At 32.9% G+C, this 26,851-nt stretch overlaps 1 protein-coding gene across 3 annotated transcripts; it reads left to right on the top strand.

Moving 5' to 3' along the window:
• Positions 1 to 26,801, top strand: LOC118189939 (uncharacterized). 3 transcript variants are annotated; one of them, XM_035360663.2, is made up of 2 exons: positions 1 to 963; positions 25,269 to 26,801. In XM_035360663.2, exons 1-2 carry the CDS (start codon positions 89 to 91, stop codon positions 25,729 to 25,731), a joined length of 1,338 nt encoding a protein of 445 aa, XP_035216554.1. In that variant the 5' UTR covers positions 1 to 88; the 3' UTR covers positions 25,732 to 26,801. The 3 variants fall into 3 exon arrangements, with proteins under 3 accessions (XP_035216554.1, XP_035216555.1, XP_035216556.2); XM_035360664.2 differs by lacking the exon at positions 25,269 to 26,801 and adding an exon at positions 6,558 to 7,738 and having other exon boundaries at positions 10 to 963; XM_035360665.2 differs by lacking the exon at positions 1 to 963 and adding an exon at positions 19,135 to 20,099.
• Positions 26,802 to 26,851: the final 50 nt, after the last annotated feature.

Genomic DNA, 26,851 nt, shown 5'->3' on the forward strand with positions numbered 1-26,851 from the left:
TTTACTTTGCAGATGCATAACTTTCAGTCTTGGTTTTGCATAGCAAAAGATGATCAGCTGTTAACAATATAGAATACTTGTGTACGAAATGGAAAAATCTGAGCAAATTCTTAGCTCTTCTTTTAATGCTTTGACTTTATTGGGCTGGGATGATAGCCCACTAAGCCTTTTTGTAATTGCACAAGCCTTGAAGCTGGATTGCTCTGTAACATTAATGAAGGCATTGATTAAAGAATTCAAAACAGTGACAGATCGCAATGGCATCGATTTCGATATATTCCACTTGCAGCTTACATTGAAACGTATAGAAGCAAAATTTTTAAAAGATGTTCCATTTTTTCTCTCAATCGAGAGGGACCATGCATACTTTAGGGAAAAACTATTAACTATAGTGAAAGGAAGCATGTTCAGAGATTATATAGCGAATCTGAAGCGGCGGTTGGATACATGCAATAGCGTCGAAGAAGTTGAAAACTGGTTACAGAAATTTGTAAAAGTATGCTGTATCATTCCTAGATTATCGGAAACACCCACAGTCCTAAGAGTTTGCCGTTTCTTATTTAGATCAACGGAAAAAGATGTCGAGCTCTACAAATTTATAGCAGAACTACTGGAATTTTGTTATAATGTCGATATTCAAGACAGTCCTCTAGTGACATCCTTGCTTGTATTAACCATAAACTGGTACATTCTAGACATCGCAGACGTAGGTCATTTTCCGCAACCATTGTACAGATCAGGCTTTTTGGGTTTTCTCTTGAAACACACTATAAATGCAAAGTTCGATTTGATTTCTTACTGTTCTGAATTCCCAAGATCTCTGTGGAACTATTCAAGAAGTTTCTCAGTATTTGATGCAGTATCCTGTGGAAACGAAGAACAAACATTAATGCTTTTGCAACATGGAATGGAAGTATTCACTGCAAAAGATCTCATGAAAAGTGGACATGTGTTTCAACATATGTAAGTATATTTCAAAAATATTCAATTTAGAGTTTACGGCACACTCTTTTAAACTCTGAAATCCATTCGACAAAAGGGCTTTTTGCCAGGTATCGTGATTGATTGCCCTCAGTTGTGATTGGTAGAATTTTGTTCAAAGTCTACACCAAAAAAAGTTCCTGATTTTGTCTTTTTTTCAAGAATATTGGCGGTTTTACTTCTCAAATATAATACACTTTTTAGCATCATTTTCATTCTATAGAGTACAGAGGAATAACATTACTTGTATTAACAATAAATTTCACAAAATATTTACCTTTGCCAACAACACATGCTTAGATATACGTCAAAACACAGCTCTGACTTTTTATTTAACAGCTGTATCGTTGATGCATTTATTACTCATAGTCCCAGATTTTATATATTATTTAATGGCTAGCGATTTTAGAATATTACATAGAAAAAATTGCAGTTAGCAGAGTTTATTTCTCGACGTTGATACTATTGTTTACAAATTGTCTGCACAGCAAAACAAATGAATTAAAAGCCTAAGTTAATTAGATCGTTTGCTGCAAAGATATTCAGAGCATGAGAGATTTAAAACTATCAAATTAATAATATTGTTATTTCGAGAATACTTTTGCGGTGTTTATCATAGGAAAATATGCTTTTCCAATTTTCTAACTCTCAGCAATGCTATAATTGAGTTGAATTTATGCTATAACCCAATAATAATGAATAAAAGCCTAAAATAGTAAAATAAATTCTCTGCACCATCGTCAGTGTGTTGGTGCAACGGAAAACCTAAATCAAACAGCCGATTTCTGAACTGACAATGATATGACTTATAAATTAGAATGTAATAATTCAATAAAAGATTGAAATTTAGTCACAGAAGTTTGTCATTATCAAGCCAACCTATACAGCCTGGAGTTTCTTGAGTAAAAATGCAAAAAGAGCTAAAATCTTAACAAAATAGCTTCAAACCCATAAATTTGTATAAAATTATGTAAAATACTTGGAAGTTTCTTGTTTTGTAAATAAAAATTCAGAAAAATACATAAATATGCTTTTCAATAGTATAAAATAAATTTGTTGAAACTAGTAGGACATTAAGCAAAGAATAGAAAAGAATTAATCTAGTATTCTGAAGCGAATTAACCCTAGCTTACCTTTGTTACAAAATCAGAATAAAAATAAGCTAGTTAATAAGGCTAACAGAGTAAGACAAAACCTTCTGAAGCCACATTAAACATGGTGTAGCACAAAAATAAAAACATTGCAAAATAAATTTTAAACGAAAAAAAAAGCAGAAAATTACCTGGGTTATATATTCATAAAAATGTAACGATGCTTACTACATGCTACATCCGAAACTATATATCCGAAAGATTACACTCAGTTGATGCAACAGTACGTAGATCTATAAAGTTGTAGTGTTTAGCGTTAATTAATTTGGAAGATTGTAATGTTTTAGTGATAAAATCATAAAAAATAGTACAAAACATTGTGGTGTATAACAAATAATAAATAAGGCTTTTAATGGAAACAAAACAGTGTCTAAAAAAGGATTTTTAGACTTCGTTAATCATGAAGAATGCAAATGAAGAATTCGACCTGACGTTATAAATTATAAGTAATCCTAAAAAGTAACAGCCAAGAAACAAAAAAAGTTGCAATTTATTACAGATTATAGAATTGACTCAAGCGGGTTCCCTTGAGACTTAAAAGCTGAAGTAGATCCATTTTATTAATAAAAGAAATAGGTAATTAAACAGTTTAAATAAAATTAAAAATAATGTAAACATTTTGACAAGAATGCCTAATTCAACTGCGTTAAAAACATCTAGACTATGTCGCCATAATGGTTTAAGTGTTAGGTTTGTTTTGATAAATTTATGTGGAATTCTATTATCTTTTAGTATTTTATTCACTAAATTAAGTTCTTTTTTACATGACTGTTGTTACATATGTTTTTAATATTTTTGTTTTTTTAATAAAAGGGTTTACAAGAAATTTTTGCAGACATTGGATTACCAATCAATTAGCTTAATTGCATTTAAATTGAAAAGTCTTCTTTTATCAAAAAAAGTACTTTTGTTGAGTTTGTCAATTTTCAGGTCTACATAATCTGCTTCGGTGTCATCTTTATTAATTTTCAGTTTAAGGCGTTTAGGACAGAAATCTTTCAGTTCCATTGCAATTATTAATGGCAGTGTTGTCATGTATATGCTTGTAGATTAAACTGAGAAGTTCTGGTTTATGGTAGTTTTAAATAAAATTATATACCGAATTTAATATGGGATGGATTGAAATGTTTTATTTTTAATTTTATTTTACAACATTACTACCAGTTTTTGCAGCTATCAGCAGTTAATTGGATTAAATTTTGAATTGCTTTTTACTTTGTATTTATTCATTATATATATATATATATATTAAGACCACGTTGTATTTAAAAAATCTTTTCGAAATATGAACCCTAGCGGCCTATCTACTCAACCAACTGAAATGAAATTTCAGTTATTGTTATTAAGGTATGCGTTCGAGATTGTGATGATTTGAAACAATAAAGCTCTCATGATTATGATGAGAGGAAAAAAATTTCGAAGGGCAACGCCCACTTTTTTACTGTGCGTATTGAGCAGCGCATTAGAAAACCGTAAACGACGTTGAAATGATGCACGTAATGAGGGAAATTCCTCAAAAACATTTGCGTTGTAAAGGACCAATGTAAAAACAAGAGAGAATAGGGAAAAAAGCTGTTATTGGAACTAAAATTTTTAACGTGCCCATCTTGCGAGACAATAACGCATTGTATGCGGAAGATTATGACAACAACAACGAATCTAGCATCGCAGGAGGAATCTGTATAACTTCATATTTTATGACATCTTTTATTTCTCATATGATGTTCGCACCTTAGATTTTAAATAACCCAGAACCAGAAATCCATCGAAGAATGGTCGGGGTATGCGGCAGCTTCGGTACTTCAAAGTTACAAGAGATGACTCTGTCTTCAAAGTGTTGTTGCAACATATGCCGAACACGTGCGGAAGAGCACCATCTTGCATATATACATACCATTAAACGATATATATATATACATTCTGCTGCTGCAGTCCTGTAATTACGTAATTCTTCATTTTAAACCGAGCACTTGTGACCATGTTTTCATACCTGTGGAAGTGACCCCTTCAAAGAAGTACGGACCGAGAATGAATGTACTTGCAATGCCGCAATACACAGCCACTTTAGTTTCGTGGTGCTACATCGTGAGTGTTTTCATCAGCCCAAGCGAACGCAGTCCTTGGGAGTTTACGTTCCAAATTAAGGAGAAAGGCCCCTGATCCCATTATAATATCCGAAGTGGCCACCTGGTATCTTCATCATATCTGATCAGTAAAAACTTCGCAAAGTTTACTCGCTGTTGCTCGTCTCCAGATTGCAACATCTAGATGCTCTGGAATCGATAAAGCAATATCCGAAGAACAGAGCGAAGAAAATCGAGGACTGTGGTTTTCGGCAAATCCAAAACTGGGGGCAACACTTATTGCCTCCAGTTTTGTATTTGCCGAAAACCACAGTGCCATGGACCTTCTGTAATCATATTATGCACTTGCGCAACAACTTCAGCAGGTACACATGGTCGTCCGGATCGCAGTCTATCACAGGTGCATCCATTTTCTTTTAATTTTTGTGCCAAATTACGTAAGATGTTTACAGAACGTCGACCTCATCTTAGCTTTTGATTTCTACAATATACTTCCACTACTTCGGTAGCATTTTCTCTATTCAATTTACCTCATTGTTTTCCTGTAAGTGTCATCTTGTTAGCATGTTCGAACACCTGATTGACAAACAATTTTCCCACACTGCTTATTAACAAACAATGCTTCAGATATGTCTTGTGTTTGGTACTTCTAATGTTTATCCCTGTGAATTATGCTAAGTGTGTCAATATACTTCCTCTCTGTGTTGTCATTTGTCCTTTACAATTGTTGCAATTGAGTATTGTCATTCGAAATGAGTGTTTCCATTGCAAAAATGAGTTACAGTTATAGTAAAAGCGTTCGAAACGTTTTTACTATAACTGTAACTGTTAGAGTTCTTTCGTTTTAAATCACCACAATCTCGAGCGAATGTCTTCAAATAACAATGTCTGAAATTTGATTTCTATTAGTTGAGCGGATAGATCGCTAGGAGTTCATACACTGGGAAACATTTTTATGACTTACAACCTTGTATATATATATATGTATATGTATATGTGTGTGGTGTGTGTGTTTGTACACATATCAGTTGCTCGCTCTATGTAATTAATTATAACGAGTAGACGTAAGTAAAATTATTAAAACGTTATTAATACTAAATTTATTATTTAATTAATTAGATCTAATTGAAGAATCAGTTTATAATTTTTAAACTTTAAATTAAAAAAAATATAAGATAATAATTCAGAGATTTTTGTCATGGATCTTTAATTTAAAAAATCTAAATTAATAATAATATAGAGTGAGGCAGGATCATATCCATTAGCAAATGATGAACAAGATCAAGTTGTCAGATACGAATCTGCGAAGCCTCAGACAAATTCATGTATACAGTCGCTCAACAAAGGTTCGCTTTCCTCCTTAACAACCGACAATGAGCCCTAGATGACTAGAAAAAAATCAAGTACATGAAGAAATCATTTCTATTATTGTTAATATATCATGTGAGCGGGAAAACCCGGGTGCTACGTTGACACATCCAAAGAAATGAAAGATGAATCATGGCCTAAACAACATTCCAATACATCATCCCATTTCTGGCAGTTCATACGTAAAATAGCATGTAATCCAAAGACATCCCAGAGCGACGATTGCATGGAGATGACACTTGTCAGTAAAAAAATATTTTTTGTCAGTCTATGAAGGAGGTTAACAGATCTGAAGAACAAGAAAACGAACTCCGTTTATTGACATTGCCCTCAAATTCGCAAGGCAGTAACACTTCCGAGCATCTATTGTTAGAAATGAAGTATTAATCACATGCAGCATCAAAGCAACTACTTACGTACCATATATGATGTGAGATACATGCATAGGAATTGGCGGTTCTTCTGTTGCAATCATAGTATCAAGAGAGATACAGCGTGAGATAGTAATATACCTAGTTGAACGTAAAATCTCAAGACGCTTGGATATAGGACTCTTATGACAAAGGAAAAAGAATTTAACTGACTTTAGGTAGACAATTTTAATGATATGTCTTCTCTATATACTTTTATTCATGAACTGAAATGTTTTATTACTTATATTTGTAAAATTTAATATGCTATGCAATCAAAGGTCGTAGAGTCTTCGTTATACGTAAAAGTGTTGACTCACTAATGCGCTACCGAAGACCTCTTTCTTTCCTCCTTAACTTCAGTTTTTATTCTTTCGCAATGGTTAATCTAAAACGTTTTACAAATAAGAAGCTCTAGAAAATAGAACAGTTTGAGAAACATTCCGCACGCTTTATGTAACTAATAAGTTAATATTATAGTTTGGTAAAATGTCTACTGTTATCTTAGCATTAATATCTTAAGTGAGCAATGTATTGAAAGAAATTATTTCTTTCTCTTTCAGACCACAAGTCATCCCTCAAACACATCTTCTGATTTTACAGATGATGCATCGTATGAGACCCGATCTTTCAGATTTATATTCTGTACAATCACGAGACAGCAAACATTTTTTTGTGACTCAGAAACAGAGAAAATGTTTTAACATTGTATGGAGAGTCATACCAGATCCATACATCAAGTATACCGAAATAGCATTTGCCATTTATTCAGAACACCATATCCTTGAGCAACATAATGCCTTTCAATCGATGCGATGTGAGCAACTTCTTAATTATGCACTTCTATACGAAAACTGTTTCAAAGAGATGGCTACTGGCCCTAAAGAACCAAGAAATCTGAAACACCTTTGTAGATGCACAATTAGAAAAAATCTGAAAGAAATGTGGAAGCTTCCACTGGGAATTTCTTGCTTAGGACTACCAGAAATTCTTAAAGATTATCTCAATCTTAAGTATGACTGAGCAAAGCACTCGAAAAATCTACATAGTATGTGAAAAGTCACTACCTACTTCCAGGGATAGAATTTCAAATCCTTCTTTAACACGGAGTGAAAGGTATGTCGTGTTAGCCCTTTTTCTGTAGAACCTGACAGATGAACTATGAAGGACTTCTTTCAAGCACAGCCCGTAACTAGGTAACATTTTATTCAGAGTGTGAAGCTGATGGTCGACTGGACTAAGAACTGGATCCATCTTCACTTACCTAAAATTTAAATATTAAAGAATAAGTTTCTATTGTGAGTTATAGATGCCCTTTACGCTACAGCATTATATATTTTCTCCTTAAAAGTAGGTACTGGCTTGCTAGGCACCCTGTTGATTAACTTTTAACATACTAAGAAATTAGAGATTATAAGTGTTTAAGAAAGATTTGTTAGAACTAAAATGCATTAAAAACTGTTTTATATAATATATATTTATTTAAAAACGAAAATTCGTTTATATAACAATCATTTGAGTAGAATTTGTTTTGAAAATCGGAAAATAACTCAAAAATGTTCTAAAATTTATATAATTGACTTTATCAAAATACTAAATAAAAACATAAATTGTGTAATAATCTGAATAATATCAAGCTAACGTTTTACACTTTAAACAAATGTTGCAAATTTTTGGTGGCAATGTTTTTTTGGAAAAGTGTCTCATATGTATGACATTTATTAAAGGAAAATTTTAATTTCTATTTTATTTGTTTTTATAATAATAAGTTTGATTTAAAATTTATATTTGTGAGTATTTCTGTTACATCTTTTCTGCCACTGTCAAATAACTAAAAGAAACATTGCTTTATTCTTAGAAGATATCCTTGTCTTTTAGAAATTCCTAATATACCTATTAAAACTTCCAAATCACAAAAACACGAATATGACATGAAAGCAATCCAGACAGAATTGGTTACCAACTCAGCAGTTGAATGTCCTTGAAGATATTAATTGCACTGTGTTATTTAGGAAGCCGAAGCTCTTACCCGTCGTGCATAATACATGCATACTTACTAATACATAACACAAATATAAAATATAAATCCAAAAATGTGATGCAATTACATAGCACAAATACATAGTACATTCTTGAATAAGTACTAAAACATTACTGGGTTTTTAAAACATCACACAAAAATGATTACATCTTATGAAACTAATGTATGTTTCCAATACCTGTACTTTATACCTAAATACTATACATTTACCAGTACTTGATAGACCAATAACTTGTACTATATTATTATATAACCATATTATTACAGACATGCATTATACAGCATGTACAAGTACAATGTATTATCAATCCACTTCTTCACTAGTATTTTTACATAGAAATGAATTATACAGTTAGGCACAAGTACATTGTTTTATCAATAACCTGACCTATGACCTATTCTTTTATCAATTTACTTCTTTACGAGTACTTTTGCATTCCGAGGTAAACACTAAAACCTATTTCAAATACTGATACATTATACACATGCAAATTTATCTTACAGTATATAGTACTTTATCCAATCTCCTATACTTTATAATATTATTGCACATAATACAAAAAAAAATCTCGCAAGTACATTATACAAATATGTTACACCAGTACATTACTTAGTTACCAACAGTTCATACAATTGCAAGTATATTACAACTAGTACATTTACGGATAAATGAGTGATGGCATTAATTAACAAATACATTTATGATGTTTATTATCCTCTTATTGATTAAATACTCATACATTACTAGATAATTGCATCTTACAATATCTAGTACATATTCTAATAGCTATTATATTATGCAATTACTATGCACATTTTTTCATCATCATATAACTTAAATAAATACGATCCTGATTACATACTAATATTTTGTTCAGTTACTATTTTTTTGGCATAAACTGAAACAGAAATACATATTCATCTAACAAAATTCAGTACATTATACAATTATAACAAGTCCAGTACCTAATACAATTATAAAAAGTTCAGTACCTTATACAGTTATACAATTGCTAATGTTTAAACAGTTATTGTACCTTATAACACAACCTTGGATTAATGCAAAAAACGACTAAATGGTTACCTACACAATTGTTAAAATGTTAAAAGACCCTTGCAAATGCCAATACTAATGTGTAATTTTTAAAATCTAATTACCAATATATAAGTGAAAATGTTAAAAGACTCTTACAAATGCCAATACTAATGTGTAATTTCTAAAATCGACTAATCTTTGGAATATGGTAACAGGTAATCAAAATCATAAAAACAACCTTGTATTTAAATATACTTACGCTAAATACAAGGTTGTTTTTATGATTTTGATTGTCACATTAGCGTGTTTCCCTTTTAGTCTATGGTAACAGGTAGTTTGGCGACATTTTGGTAAGGCGATAAAGATTACTAGCTAGGACTTTAGCAGTGTACATGGATAAAGTCAAGAGTGTGCGTAATGCCATTTTTGTGCAATTCTGGGATTTTTTTTAAGTGAAAACAGGTTGATGTGTACATGGATGATACCGTGTATGTGCAATTCTTAAAAACGCGGCAAGCAGTGGGCGATTCTGCACTTTCTCCCAATTTCGCACCTAATCTTCGTCATGATTAAGCACTTTTGTTCCATAAAAGTTCTAGCATAAGCGTAATTCGGCTAGCAGATTGTTGGAAAAAAATGTTGATTAAAAAAAAAAAATGCTTTTTTTTCGTGAAAACAAAATGGCGTCCAAAAACAAACTAGCAGATCTCTGTAGCAGGCTTGGTCGCCAAATTTTCGCCAAAAATCGCCAAGTTACCATAATTCAAAGATTAACCCCAAAATCTAATTACCAATATATAATAACAATTACTGATACATTACAAGGCACGTTCATTTGCAAATGCATTATACAGTGTATTGTACCAGAGCACAGTATAAATGTACTACCATAAACAGGGAGCATTCTAATTTTCCATAATCTTCGTACAATTATAAATGGGCTATCCCTCAAATCCATTTACAGTATTCCCTTATTGAACTGATTCTGCTAAAATTGCTTGCCTGTGTTAAGAGTATTTATCTGCACACCAGTTAATAATGTTTTGGGGCCGGTTGTGGCATATTTATTATATTGGAGGCTCTTGTACCACTTGGCCGCCTTAGCCTCTGATCCTTAAGTAAATTACAATTAAATGCAAAGTGGTCCGGGCTGCCTTCTTCACCACATTCACAAGATGCATTATCTCTAATCTTAAAGTGGTAGAGATAAGAGGGAAAGAGGCTGTGGCCTGTCAAAAAGTGAGTGGTATAGTAAGGCGGAATATGTCTGTCCAGGGAAGGCTCTAGGGAAGCTAAATACACTGCCAGTAGAGCTTGAAATGAAAGATATTAGTGCACAGCAAGATGAGGTTAGATTACGTTAGATTATTTGCATATGGCAAAGCTCGCGATGACTATCTGTCTAAGAGACGAGATGCCTTTGGGGAGGAATTTCCATGCGAAAATGACTCGTATACTTATTACAGTAGGGAAAATCAACCACGCAGTCAACTCATTCAAAAGAGCTTGACTACGGGTCGAGACACCAATATTCAGCAGTCTTATCTTCGGCTACTGATCAGACACAGCAAGTTCAAGAAAACGTGGACGAGAGAAGTACCTACCTCGGGTGGAACAACTAGAATGTGCTAATAATTAGTTTGGAAAAATTAAAAAAGAGAAAAATTATTGTGAAGGAGAATGTTTTCATATTATAATTAATGAACGCTAATAGCTAGCGTTGTCAGAGACAACTGCAACAAAGTTTAATATAGTTTTTATTATAAATGATTTTCCTTCCTCGGGGAGTAGCACACTAATATCTCAAATGATTTTCTTCCTCGGGGAGTAGAACACTAATATCTCACGTTACTTCAAATTCGTTTATAAATTTTACCTCTCCCAAAAATCTATTTTATACTAACTTTATTGTTAAATGTCTTACTGATAATGTAGACAGTAGATTAATATCTACATTTCATTCCTTATAATTTTCTTACGCAATCATACTTCTATGAATACATCAAAAAGTCTATAGCACATACAGAAGTAAATTTACTTCTCCCATGTGTATTCTGTACTGTAGCAATTCTAATATAATTGTAAGACAAGTTATAATTTATTATGTTAGAGTTTGCAGCAATATGCTAAAGCATGAAAAATGGGAGTAGCCTGACGCTTTACTGTAACATTCAATTTACTTATATTTCTAAATTGTTTATGTAGAAATCACCCATGTTATGTGCCAAGTTTTCACAATATTAACAATGGAAGATGGTTGTAAAATTATCATAACTTCGAGTTGTTAAATATGTAACTGTTAATTTTGTGCACAGTAACATTTCAAATTACAGCATATAACATTTCGCAACTGTTCATTCTGTGGTATTTCTTCTGCATAATATTTTGAGAAAAATTAAAATTTTTAGTTTCTCATTTCTAAAGAAACCATTACATTTCTCGAGAAGTAGGAAATGGATAAATTTAGAAATTCTCATATAAACTTATAAAACTTTCTTTCAAAACTTCCTGTTACGAATACACATGGCAATAACAATACGAAAGTATATGATGCCTATTATTAATGCGCTTAAAACATTATCCAAAGGCAGAATCATAAAATATATGCCGTCAGAAGCATTCTTTGATAAATTATTAGCTAGAATACCTGTGGCTGAGTTCAGAGTCTTTATTTAGAGGGACAGGGTTAGTTTTTTCAAAATGACAGATAAACAGTAGTTTTATCTTATTTTGGTTTAAGATGAAATGTGCAAAATTTTATAAATCTCGAATAAAATGTAGATTTTATTCAAATAAAAAATAAGAATTATTCATCATTTTTACCGCGCCTTTTATCACAACGCTTGTGGGTACATAATGCCTTTCGTTTGTGCATCCGGAGCGTAAATAAACAAACTATGCGGTATACCGACTTTTGAGTAAACTTTTTATAGTTAGCTATGTGAAAACCATGACGTTTTGGACGAGTAATGAATGCATCTTCACCTGTGGTATTCCCCATAATGATGGTGACCTCTATTACATTCGACAACAGATTCTTCATGCCTTGTTCCGTTGCACAGTTTTGGTGGATCAATGTTACGTAATAATGATAGTGAACTAGTTTTAGCGAGCTTAGCCTTATTCTTGGGGACTCATTCAAAATTTCTATCAAATAATACATATATTGCTCTGTAAGCATTGTTCAATCAATTGACAGAAAGACGACAGAAATGCCTAGAAGCCTTTCCTCGATAAGCTGTTGTTTCTCGGCGCTAAAAGGACCTTTTCACACAGTCGTCTATGTAACACGATTTTTTCGTATGCATGAAAATACTTTAGCTATTATGTCGTCGATTGACTTAACCTTACTGCATAAATTTGAGGGAAACGAAATTAGATGGGTATTGAGGTCGACAAGAAGTTCTGTATTGCAAGTGACAGTAGTTGCTGCACACCCTGCTCTGTATTTCTTTCTCATCGTAAGTGTGCACTAATAATGGGATTCATTTTACTCACCTGTGTCATAAAGTTTATGACTTGAGGCAGGCGTAAAAGTGGCGTCATCCTCTAGCCAAAAGTGGGAAATCGTACACAAATTTTATTGAAAATCTCCTGCCAGAAGGACAACATCGGCCGAGAACCACATATTATCGCGTGTGTCTTGCAAATTGCGATCAGAAGACTCTAGTACTCTTTTGTGGACCATACTGCAGTTGTCCCAAAAAAATGATTTTGCTCTAAAATGCTCTAAAAGGAATTTCTAATTGTAATACATCTTGCTGGCCCAACTGGAACAATTCTGTTAATTTTGTGATGAGAGGCAATTCGGTTCTTTCTTGACATAATTTGACTTCTCTTCTATATACGTCCATTTTCTAAGCGGACAACGGTTGAGTACCTTCGGTGTAGAGGAAAATTTAAGAATGTCCAAGTAGCTTCATTGCTTCTAATATATCTCCCCAGTTTATACTGAGTCATCTCATTCGTCACATTTTTATGGCCTAACCAAGAAATGGCCATATTACTGTTTTTGGCGATTTACAAATGCACTTAATCGATTTAAAACACAGGCAGCGCTCAACACTGATGTGAGACTGAAATATTTTTGAAAGGAGAGGAAAATAATGCACAGCCCTTCTGTTTTCAGTTTCGTTTCCACTGTTTTGGTTTTCAACTTTAACAATCACTATGAAACCATTTTCAGGTTTTCACGGATAACCATTGTTGCTTAATTGTGTATCAACAATGAACTGACGTAGACAGTTCTTGGCACATTTGCGTCTTTCATGCAAGGTTCCAAAGTCTCGCACGGTTCGTGAGTCATGTTCTTTAAAACTACCTAGAATAGCAGTTTTGTTTCGCTAAAATTTGTGCTCGCAAATGTCCGAGCGAGTTAACACTCACAGCTAGTCCTGATACGATTCATGGCAAAAGGGTTGGCAATTTTCGAACCTTCCAAATGTGTAACTTGAATACGAGACAGTCCCTTCGATTCACGAAAGCAAGCTTCCTAAAACAATAACCTCACATGTAATCGATTGATTAAAGTAGTCTTTAAAACATCCATATCTTTAATCCGTCAAGTGAATTTTTATTCTAAGAAAGGCTTATTTGAACTTGGTCAGAATAACATACGCCAGCTAATTTTATTTTAAATATGACCAATAAAGCGGCTGCCAGATAAATTTTATAACTTACTGTTGTGATCATTCCCTTATAATATAAGAACTATTTTGAAAGTTATTAAGATTTAATGTCGTTTCATGCTTTCTCTTTACTTTACTCCGCTTTATCACTACTGCTGCGGATTTCAGTACATTAAATTTAGCGAATATTATAGATGTTTCTGTTAATTTCTATTCGCACTAATAAACAAGTTTACCATTTAATTTATGGTCTAATTTATTTTAATGTTTCCATTTCAGTTTTTCTAATCGTTCAACTAACCACTTTACAGCGTTCATTGATTTTCCTTCTACAAATTTTAATTATTTCGGAAACTATGTTTTGAAACGCGTTTTTTAAATCGGTTACTTTAGAACGAAACTAAAGAAACTAAGCTTTTTAAAACATGTTCTTTTATATCAATATCAGTTATAATAAAAGTAGACTAAATGTATTGTTTAATGTAATAATTTTGAATTTCCTAAAAAATTCAAAATTATAAATTTGTTCTCGTTCTATTTCTTTAGTACTCATACCAAGCAATTCATTTTATGGTTCTATTATAAACAATAGAACAAAACACCCAAAAAAGGGGGGAGAGAGAGAAATAGTGTCTCTTCTTATATCTTTACATTTTGTTTAGAGACTGAGACTGACAAATGTGTCTATTCAGTTAATATGCCCGGCAATACTTGCAACTGCTCATGAAATAACTGCAAGCGAAACCAACTGTACAGTTACGCAAACGTCACCGTCCATATTCAGTTAGCGGACTTTAGAAATATTGCTACGGCGAACTAAGAGTGGGAAGACTTAGAGTTCAAATTAAAAGGGAGGTAGTACAGAATTACTAATGTCAGCAGCGTGATAATTTCTAGGAAAGTTTAGACTTACAGTCCATTACATTAGTATAAATAAGCGTTAATTAGCTTCAAACATTAGTTCCAACAGTAAATTTTAATGTTAGAAAGTAATATAATATATATAGTGTTGTAAAACATCACCAGTTTTGAGAAAAGAATTAACTTACTTATATTTCTTCTTTGGCTCAATTGAATTATTTTATAATTTAAAATTCTTTTGATACTTCTTAATGTAGTTATTTTAATTTAATAATTATTATAACTACCTATAAGACTTATTATAATTATTATAATTGCTCATAATCCTTCTTTTTGGTTCAGTTGAATTGTTTTATAATTTAAAATTTATTTGATACTTCTTAACGTAGCAATTTAAATTTAATAATTAACTTATTATAATTACTTATAATGCTTATTAAAATTCTTTTGATACTTCTTAATGTAATAATTAAAATTTAATAATTAAAATTTAATAATTTAATTTCTTTCTTAAAAGAGAATTTCTAAATTTTCGTAGCTAATTTAGCGCCTCTTTTGCTCAATCACCTGGGCCAAGTGCCTCATTTCCAGTGTTTCAGACCCTGTTGTGCCATTGAACCTTACATACTATCATGTGTGTGTACTATACCTGTTGCAAGATATATTTTTACTTCCTTGTACGAAGTAAAAAGGAAGTATTGTAATAGCGAAAAGTTTCAGGCAGCATATTTCAACGAAAATATCCATTTTGACCGCTATCGAATGCAATTTAACGATGTTTTTGCGTGATATCTGTAAGTAAAGACAGAATAAAATACTCTTTTCCTTCAAAAAAATTATAAAACTGCTTTAAAATTAATTCTGAAGAGAAGTTTTCGTGGCGTCTGTACGAACGTATGTACGTACGTGCGTACGTACGTATCTCGCATAACTCAAAAACGAGTAGCCTCAGAACGTTGAAATTTTGTATATAGGACTGCTATAACATGTAGATGTGCACCTCGTATTTTGGTTGCAATCGGCCGCAGCAAACGTATATAAATATATTTATATATATATCCACTCTGTTACCCGGCTCAGTGATCTCAGTTTCTTTACTCTTATATGTTTGTAAATTGTACATTTTTTGCTTTAAAAATGATTGAATTATGTTGTTTTTATCTTCTGGTTAGGGATTTTATGCCTTTAGTAAATCTGTGTGCGATATTTTTAGAATTATCAGCAATTTTAAAGTTGTTTAATTGCCGCTAAGCTTTTTTTAATGGCGGCCATTGATGTTTACATTTGAAACAGGAGACTAGTGGATTTGTTGCCAATCTAGAGAAACTTAGCTTCGCAACAACAAAGATAACGCATTCATTTATTATTGCCAATTAAATCATGCTTAATTCTTTCTGGAATTTTTTCGAGGAAATAAGTGTTTGAGATTTACTTCGTAATTTTTAATATAGATATTTTGAGATTTTATGTATTTTTGCCTTCTCGCGAAGTGAGAACTGAATTAATTAAATGAGAAATACTCAATCGTCTGTGAAAAACTGTTTCTTTTTTGTTTTGTTTGCTTAATTTCTTTTATACATCATTCTAGCTTTATTATAGTATTTGAATAGAACATGTGGCAACGACTAGATAATTCTATTCTTTAAATGATATAAATTTTGTGCATTATGAGTTATAATATGAACGAAATATATACGTTAACTGTTATATAATTATTGGATTATATAACAGTTAACTTAGTTTCCATTATATAATTATTATATAAGTTAACTGTTATATAATTATTAATACTGTTAAGTGAATCTAGCGCCAGAGTGTCGCTATGGTAAACAAATACTAGAGTGAATTTTTAAAGAATACATTTATTCTATTGTGGTTTATGCGCTGTCGGCGAAGTAGATTTAATTCAATCCAATAAGTTTAAATGAAATGCAAGAAAAAATGCGTATAATTTAATATTCCAATTTAATATTCCAATACAAGGAAGTCATGTGGTGTACACATCAGATTTTTTTAACGTCCATGTCCACAGTAAATTTAATTAAAATCTCTCTTTCAGTTTCGGAGATAGTCGACCAAATCTCAAATATCTCTTAGTTTTGAAGACCACTGTATCGCAATAACAAGACCAGATAAAGAAGAAAATTGATACTTTTATTGCAATTAAGAAAATAAAACTTTTTCAGGATCAGAAAAACAGTAAAAATCACATTTAGAAGGGAAACGAGGTATAGTTGTAAATTTTGTTTAATGCAGGAGCGAGTATCACAAATTCATTCCTAAAACTGCTGGACACGAACTAAAATCCAGAAATTCAAAGTTTCAAATAGCAGTAGCTAAAAATCATTGAATATTAAACTTAACAACACTTCTGTCTACAAACAAGTTAATGTAAATTATCAGCTTACTCGCAACTTCTTACAGCCTCCTGTTTATAATAATAGCCAAAGAGAGACTTAAAACTGTTATTATATTTTATACTCAGTCAGTGGAGGAAGATGTACAATGCTCCCGTCAAGGCATGGTCGGTACCAAACAGTGTGCAACGGTAAAATGCGAGGGAGAAGTTTTAAATAAGAGTACGTAAAAATCGGTCCTAGTAATGAAAGGTATTTCTTACAACTTTCAAAATATCACCAAAATATTGCAAAATTATTAAATTATGCCAGTTTACTATAAAACATGTGTTGATAAAATTTGACAGATTTCAATAGCTTATAAATTCGGCTTTTCTAAAATGGTATTCATAATTTAAATTTCTGTTTACGCAGAATCACAAATACTACAAAATGATGAAGGAATCGACATAAAAACATAAATTTCTGCAAACTAAAAACTGCACAAAGTAGGTAGTAATTAAATGTACAATGGAAATGAAAAGATACAAAATAGCAACAAATAAGAATGAATATAGAATTAGCAGAACTGAAAAAACTGACATCAACAAAAATACGCAATAAATGTACAGATCGCAAAATGCATAGTCAGTTTTTGTTTATACATGTTAGTTCAAGTTTTTGTAACTAATTCATCTTCACTCATATATACTAAAAAAAATACTGCTACTTTTTTAATACCTAGTTACCATTTTCTCAGCTGCTGTCTCTTCATTGAATGATTTCCAATCTACCTTGTCTTGTTCGAATTTAACTTAATCGTGTTCCACCCAGTAACTTATGATAAAGTTTTTATGGTTATTTATTCTACTCATCACCAAAGGATTCTTGCACTTTTTAAATAACTGTATTACTATGCAATTCATTTTCAGTAGCCACTGCCATCAGTTCGACAGGCCCCACACCAGATGCTTGTAAGGTTCTTTTCATGTCTACGCTGCTTTCACGATCATTTATTCTAAACTTTTAATTGTTGTATTCTAAATTTTAATTTTTAATTGTTTATACACCTTCATACATAAATTTTGACTGTTATCTCCTGAATGTTTTGAATTGGATTATTGTTTACATATTAGTAAAAGAACAATCATTCGATTAGGGATAGGGCCTTCGGCCCAGGTACCCTGGCGCTAGCACCATTCCCTTGTGAAATGTACAAAAACATTTACTTAAAGTGTAAAGCTAGCAACTGTATCAAAGATTACATTTACTTTTAGCGATGAGGAATGCAATTATTTTTTTTAATTTAACATGTGAATGTCGCCTAGACAGTATAGTGGTTAGGGGAGCCTACTACGGTACCAAAGGACCCGGGTTCAAATCCTGGAGAAGACATGGATGTTTGTAAATGTAACAGTGTCGGTGCAACATGGTGGCACTCTTGAAAGTCATCTCGCGTGGATTGGTGGGACAATAGAGGGGTGGGAGACCCTTGGACCGGGTGCTCTCCCTCAAAATTAGGAGTGGAAATTAAGTGGAATGGTGGTGAGTTGGAAGTCCAATCTCTCTTCAGAGGTGGAAGTCCAATCTTTCTGGCAACCATTGTTCTATGTAATGCGGACAAGACAACAACAACATTTGAATGCTTTAAAACCGAATGTTTATGAGAAAATTTAAATAGTAATATATCAGTATGGCAATGCTATCAAGAATACAGTAAAGTAACCTTCTTTGATAACATTGCAGTAATAACATTCAGTAGGAATTCAGAGGAATGCTGTATTGAGTAATAACATGTATAATATAAAGGGAAGGAAGAAAAAGAGGAGAAAAAAAACAGTCAAGATGGTGGGAACAGAAGACAACAATAAAATTCCGTATTTTTTTTTTTTTAATTTTACCTATTCAGCGAAAATTATTCATTAATTCTTTTGAGTCACATGTTAATTTCTTTTGCATTATAGAAACTTTAATTCCGAATTTAAATCAGTGCAATTAAAATTATCGTTATTCATAATTAATTTAAGCAAGTGAAAATCATGTTGGATTGAAAGCAATGAGGCCACAAATCAAAATAGATTTTAAGCCAGCTTTTAGTTTCAAATCTAAAATCAGATACGATAATTGATAATTATGCAATAAACTCTTCTAATTCGCGACATAATAATTTCTATGCCAAGTTTCGTATCTGTTTCTCTATCTTATCAGTATGAAATTTAATTTGTCTGAAACGAAAGTTAGTTGCATTCGTAAGTGCTGTTATTCTCTGAATATCAATGTTTTGATTTACTGAAGCGCGATTTTTTTCGGAGTGAAAAGTTAACTACTGTTCTGTTACTCAGCAATATAGAAGAGTCATTTAGAAAAATGGAGAAATCGCAGTATCCTTTTCGTCTGTCTCTCGAAGCTCTGAATTTAGTGGACTGTGATAACAGGTTTAATAATTTTCTAACTGCACAAGCTCCAAAATTAAAATTAGATCTAATATTGCTGCAGACTTTGACTGAAGAATGCAAAATAATGACGGATCGCAATGGCGTAGAATTCGACATGTCACGCCTGAGGCATTTTATGAAAAGCTTACCCACCAGTTTATCGTTCGAACGCGACGCAATAAGTTTACTAACAACGGCTAAGTATGCCTTTTTTGAAAAAAGACTTTTGACTATCCTGAAAAATAACATATTCAAAGATTATGTATCATTTCTAAAAAGGCGGTTGAACAAATGCGCCTTAGTTGAAGAGGTTGAAAACTTTCTAAGGAAGTTTCTAAAAGTATGTCACATCCTTCCTAGATCACTAGAAATTTCCGATGAAGATGTAGAAATATATGAATTTATGGCTGAACTTTTGGAATTCTGTTACAATGTAGATGTTCAGGACAGTCACATAGTAATATCCTTACTTAAAATAACCATTGATTGGTACACCAAGGCTATTGCAGACACACGACATGTGAGACAACCAGTCTACAAGCAAGGCTTTTTGAGATACATTTTAAACCACAGTATGAAGGCCAGATTCGATTTAAGTTCTTTCTGTTCTAAACACCCTGCAGCTCTGTGGGACTATTCAAGGAGTTTCTCAGTGTTAAATGCAGTTGCATTTGGAAATGTTCAACGAACGCTAACGCTTTTACAACATGGAGTGGAAGTATTCACAGCAGGAGATCTCGAAAAAAGTGGGCATGGGTTTGCAAATATGTAAGTATATTTAAAACTCATTCATTAAAATTATAAAATTTATAAAAAGCTATACTTGAGATAAAAACAACTTCCATTAAGTAATTTTCAAAACGTTGTCAAAGCTTCAAAGAAGACTTCATTTTTTTTTTTTTTTTTTTTTTTTCCCCATGACATCGATCATTCTTTTCTTTCCGTCATTTTTTAAATTGCACTGCTGAAAACGTACTTTCTAATTTTACTTTTAGCCTGTAAAGTTGTAATGGCAGAAGCTTTTTCATGCAGGTTTTGTTACAGTTCTTTATTAAATAGATATAATGATAACTTAATATCTATTTGTTCAAAAATAATAAATGATAATCCTGGTATAGTTTCAGACATCATTCTGGGTCATGACTTCTTTTCACGCCAGGTAGTAAACTTCTCTATGTTCTATTATGTTTATTATTGAATAAATTTCGCGCCTTTTTTCTAGATAAATATTAAAAATGAAATTGTTGCTAAATTTAAATGTGGATCTTCGGCAAGCTTAATAGAAATAATGACAGAAATGTGAAGAATCTTTTCGAGATGTCCTAAGACAATACCTTTAAATCTGACCCATATGAGACTAAAAATAAATCTTGATATTGAACGATTGATATTCAGTAAAGTTTTAGGAGTTACTTTACGAACATATGGCTCATGTGATCAGTCATGTGTAGTCATGTTTGCCTTCAATTTTCATGTTGCGCGCTTCTATGTAGGACAAAACAGATGGACAAAATCGGTATCCCCGTATTTCAAAAAAGCACTAATAATAATCTCAGCATTAGTAATAATTTAAACGTATAAATTTTAGAATAAAAATATTTGACTGCATTTGTTGTTTTCCTCACCCTTTTTCTTCCTCTTTCTAAAATTCTGTTATGGTTTCTCAGTCACATTTGTCGTAACTGTCTGATTCCTAGCAATCTTTCTCTCCATCTTGTATACAGCGCTACTTATGCAATATTTACCGCGTATAATGTTAAGTCATTTGCTCTCATTTTCATATAAGCAGGAGTGTTCGTAAACAAAGTTCTTCGTGACATTCCATGTCTTTGAGGTAGCTCAGTTTTCCTGTTTGATTGTACAGTTTGCCTTCAATTTTCATGTTGCGCGCTTCTATGTTCTCGATTCCTGAGACATGCATATAAAGTTCCTGTACCCCTCTTTCAAAGCTACTAGTTCAGGGTTCTCAACCAGGGTGTTCATAGTTCATCGTTTCAAGAGGGCATTTTTTTAACTCTTAAGTACTTAGTTTTAGTTTGTGAATATAAAAAACTACCTTTATTGAAGTTTTGGTATTTACCATGTACAGATATTAGGTATTTTTGAAGTAGGAGAGATGAAAAATGTGCAATGCCCTCGCTGGGACTCGAACCACAGACCTCTCGAATACACGCCGAGCGTGCTGACCCCTACACCACGAAGGCAGGCTAAAAAGGCGGGAGAAATACCTTATATACTCCCCCTTTTTTAAAGAGCGACTGGGAATTAGGGGACCCAATCGCCAAATCCTGGTGGTGGAGAATCATCATCCACCTCCATTTTTAGTTCGGGCGCCATTGTAAAGTCATCTAGGTTTTTTTCGAAGCAGTAGATGTGAAAAATGGGCAATGTCCTCGCCATAGACCTCTCGAATACGCGTCGAGCGTACTGACCACTACACCATGAAGGCATGCTAAGAAGGCGAGAGAAATACCTTATAACCAATATGTTTAATACTTTCTCTTGTTTATTATAAAACATGTTTGAAAATAATCTAAAGCTAAATAAATGCACATATATATTTTTCAAGTTTTGGAAAGGGGGTAATAGCGATGATAAAAGGGATGCATCGGGCGAGAAAGGTTGAAAACCAGTGTACTAGATGCTCCCAATGCATGAGTTCCTGTATAGAGTAATAACGATTCTTGCAGAATTAAAATACCGACGATTAACTCATGTACTGAAGGTCAGCAAATAATTTCTTTTTATTTGTGTTTTGTTCTGTCATGGATTTTCCAAACTTACAGACAGCTCCTGTCATTTTCCCCCTCTAAAAAAGGGGGATATCTCAGATATATAAAAAATAACTAAGATCAGGTGAATATCGCAACCTACCTGTTCGAGAAACTCCTCGGTTTGAAGGTATTCAGCCAGCACAGCAACTCATTGCGGTCAAACCTTATCACTATGAACAAAATCCCTTGGATTTATGGGCAGTCTTGCTGGGACACGGTATGTTACCTATATATGAGTGATTACAGAGCTTTTATGATGGACACAAAGCTCGATGAAATGATTTCTCTTTGGTAACTTTCTGTGCAAGTAAAGGGCCATCATGGGAGCAGTATCTTTCAGAATATGGTGGGAAAATGAGCATATAAGAATCTCTAGATGAAAGTACTTTCAAAATCACTACCTAAAATGAAACTGGATTCATTTGTTAACAATGCTTGGGTTACGTCACTTTGACTGCATGGATTATGAAGACGATATCATCTCAAATGTTCTCCTTTAAAAGGCACAGAAAGTGAGATCGAATACAAAAATCTTCTTGTATAAAGACCATGGTAGTTTTATGACTTCAAGAAGCAGTAGATCTACTTATTCAAGTATGATTGACTGCTGAGAATTTCAAGCCAACTATACAGAGGTTGCGTAACGGTTTCGTTGTGCCAGCAGTGTCAAATTTTCAGGTCTTCAGGTACTGCAAGTATTCTCGGACTACCTCGAGCCACCAACAAGCCGATTAACGCTTCTGTGCTTAAAGGTAAATCTAGATTATTGAGATTAAGTAATTCTCCCACCTTTCAGTATACCTTGTAGAGACATTAGGTATTTTGGAAGCAGAAAAGATGAAAAATTAGCAATCGCCTTCGCCGGGAACCGAACCACAGACCTTTGAAATACCGATGTAGTGTGCTGACCACTACACCACGAAGGCAAGCTAGGAAGGTGGGAGAAATACCTTATAACCTTCGTCGTGTAATAGTAGCACACAAAGCGCGTATTCGAGAGGTCCAGGTTTGAGTTCCGGTGAGGGCATTGCATATTCTTCACGTGTACCTAATGAAGAAATGAGGTTCGAATCCCGCGAACAGGCTGGCTGCATGGGTGTTTTCGTGGTTTTCCCCATGTGCAACGTGTATACGAGCCAGTTTCCTTTAAAAAGTTCTCCACGAAGGCATCCTTCTCTTAAGGCAGATAGCCCTCGAGTGCTTTGCCGTAATCTAATAAACCAACCAAAACCAAAACCTAATGAAGAACTAATGACTCTATAATAACGCTCGAACTAAAAGTTGGTGGACAATAATTCGTCACCACCAGGATTTAGCAACTGGGTGCCCTAATCCCCAGTCGCCCTTTAAAATGGGAAGTGTATAAGGTACTTTCTCCCTCCTTTCCGCAGGCCTTCGTGGTATAAAAGTAGCAAACTTGGCACGTATTTCGAGAGGTTCACCTTCGACTCCCAGCGGGGACGCTGCACATTTTTTACATATCTTGCTTCAAAATAACCTAATGAATCTACAGTGGCGCCCGAACTAAAAGATGGAGGACAATAATTCGTCACCACCAGAATTTGGTGATTATGTCCCCTAATCCCCAGTCGCCCATTAAAAGGGGAGTAAAGTATTTTCTCCCTCATTCCAGCATGTGTTTGCGGTGTAACAGTAGCACACTCGCGCGCGTATTAGAGAGGTCCAAGTTCGAATCGCGGCGACAGCTCATTTTCACATCTCCTGCTTCAGAATAAACTAATAACTCTACAAGATCACTAATTGTTGAAAATATTCATCTCTTTAAAGAATTCCAGCTATATTTGTCTTCTCCGGAGTATGAAGACAACTTAAATTCTCGCCTACATCTAAATCAGGGATCCCCAAACTATTTTGGACAAGTGACCCCTCTTCCAAAATGAACTGTTACCTCAGACCCCCATGGCCACGAACTTGAGACTTAACATTACTACAACAATGCTGTTTCCTACAAAAATATTAATTATTCTTAGTACACGTAACACAACATAAACAATACAGTACCTATCTATCTTGAAAGTTTTAAATAAGAACTTGTGTTAATTTAATAGGAGTCGATTTTTAGACCTCGTCGACCCCAAAATCAGTTTTCGTTTATGTCGACCCCTAGAAAACCGCGGGGTCGATATCGACCACTTTGGGAATCCCGGATCTAAATGATGTCTTTTAAATAGAATTAGCAATAATTGATCTTTTCAAACAATTAAATATGAATGCGACTTCTGGCATGTTTCCTTTCATGATTTTCTCATTTTCGCACATGAGGAGAACACGCAGTCTTCACCCATTTCTTGAGATTAGAAAGCGCTGAACTTTTCGCCTCTTCAGCACTATGTAGCCGCAAGGGATAATGCAAATTTTCAAACAATTGTAGTAATAAACTTTTACTGAAAAATAAATAGAAAATTAAAATCTAGTACGCAATAAGAAATTAAAGTCCTGTGATTTAAATACGATTTGAAATGAAAGGAAATTGAATTTAATTCCGCAAATATCAGCTCCTCGGGAACCCTTGAGAAAAGTAAAATTTCTTATCTCGAGAAATAAAAATGTTCCTGGACATCTTAAATGCTAGGAAAATGTATTTGAAATTTTTATCCAATCATCAACTTAAAAATATAGGAATCGGAATTCTGGACTTCAATAAATATTGTTATGCCTCTACTCAGAAGCGAAGAATAATTTTTCTGAGATTGTATGCACATTTGCTGATTTGATGCGTGGAACAACTGCTGATGTTTTTCCATAATTCTATCAAAAGCGTAAGGTAAAACACTTAAAGTAAAAGCATTTTGTAAGTTCGCAAAGATTCCTGGAATCCCTTTGACCTTCATATAAAATTCACTTTCAATACGGAATCATAATTGGAGTCGCATGAACCATTTACTATTGAGTAAGTTTCTCTCTAAATCTCACTCGTTTAATGAAAACACCTTTCATTTTTAATTCATCTTCATTTTTGTAGATTAAATAGATTTAGTTATTGCATGTAAAACTTGAAATCCTGTAATGCGTCTTTTTGTAATTTAATAAAAGTCATTTAATCTAATTTTTATTAACTAAACTAAAAAGTATAATGTAAGACATTTCACAACAAGAAGCCAAAATTTATCCATATACACAAACGAATTTTTCTTCTTTTCAGTCCTCAAGTCATTCCACCAAGACATCTACTCATCTTACAAATGATGCGCATGATGAGATCTATAAATATGTTCATTCTGAATGCTGTTCGTTCAGCAGACTTCGGACTCTATTCTGCAACTCAAGATCAGAAGAGGAGTTTCGAACTTGTATGGAGGGCCATACCAGACCCTCATATAAAATATAAAGAAATTGCGGTTGACATTTTGAAAGAATATTGCTTTCTTGAGCGACATTATGTGACCAACCCCATGCGCTACGAAAAGAATTGGAAATATTTACTCATGTATGAAAACTGTTTCAAAGACGTGGCTACTAGTCCTAAAGAACCGAGAACTCTAAAACATTTGTGCAGGTGCACTATCAGGAAAAGTTTGAAAGACGCATGGAAGCTTCCAGTAGGAATTTTCCAGTTGAGATTACCAAAAATTCTCCAGGACTATCTTAATCTTGAGTTTGACTGAACAAAGTCCTTTATTGTGTTTTTGAAATCCAGAATATTGTTTGCGAAAACTTTGCTATTTTCAAAGTGAAATATGTCGAAATAGAGAGATCTTATTAATTAAATTGCCTAAAACATTCGAGAGAGCTGCGAGTAAAATAACGATAATATATCATTCTAATAGAATTTAACTTGAGAGTAGTAAAATCAATTTTAAAAATTCTCATAGATATAATAGCTACATTTATTTTATTTAAGTAATTTTTAAGAATGAATAATATTTCTGTGAAAGATTGTATTTAGTATTTTGCGATATTAAGAAATTTACAAGATGCTTATAAGGTATACCTATATTTTATTGTGTATCATTCATATTGTTTGAAACTTAATATTTCCATCAAGTATAATATTGCAATTACAGATATGTTTACCAAAAGCACTTTTATATGTATTTTCTGTTAGAACTTTTTTATTTTCTATCAGATACAAAAAAAAAAAAATTCTTTTTTTAATAGGCAAGACTCATGACGGATTTTCTAGTCATAAATATAACTTCAAAAGTTGTTTAAATTAATTAAAACTGTTTATAAACACTACTTTAAACATTTCTTAGAGCTATAGCAATGTCAATATCTCTTGCGATTGTCAGAAAAGTTATATCAGTGACAGATTACAGCTGAATCATTCATTAATCACCTAAATAGACATCACAAAGTAAACAAAGGTGAAAATAAATAAAATCATTATCAGATGCATTATGCGCATAAAACAGAAGCTTTCCAATATGTGATAATGATATTTACATATAACTAATGAAAAAATATATTTTATCAAAAATATATCAGCTATATCACCATCGCAGTGTTTATTTGATTATGTGAAAATACCTTAAGTTTTGGGAACAGATTTATGTGCGAAATAATTCATATAGAAATACCAGGAAAATTTAAATTACACCAAATGATATAAACGAATTATTCTTTTATGTATTATAATTCAGATTTCGATATAATTCTCATTAAAACACGAAGTATATTGGTTTTATATACAGTTTTTATTTATTTCAATCACATACTGCTATGTATACATTTTATTTTATTATTAGAATGTTTTGTAATTAAAGCAAGCTTGTACATCTCTTA

The sequence above is a fragment of the Stegodyphus dumicola genome, chromosome 1, assembly GCF_044657685.1.
Source record: "Stegodyphus dumicola isolate Sdum_Otavi_A_Nest chromosome 1, ASM4465768v1".
NCBI lineage: Eukaryota > Metazoa > Arthropoda > Arachnida > Araneae > Eresidae > Stegodyphus > Stegodyphus dumicola.

Bases quoted from the DNA above. Each gene is read 5' to 3' on its own strand.
- LOC118189939 (XM_035360663.2), top strand. From the start codon at position 89: ATGGAAAAATCTGAGCAAATTCTTAGCTCTTCTTTTAATGCTTTGACT. The intron at 964-25,268 runs GTAAGTATATTT...TCTTCTTTTCAG, and splicing joins GGACATGTGTTTCAACATAT to TCCTCAAGTCATTCCACCAA.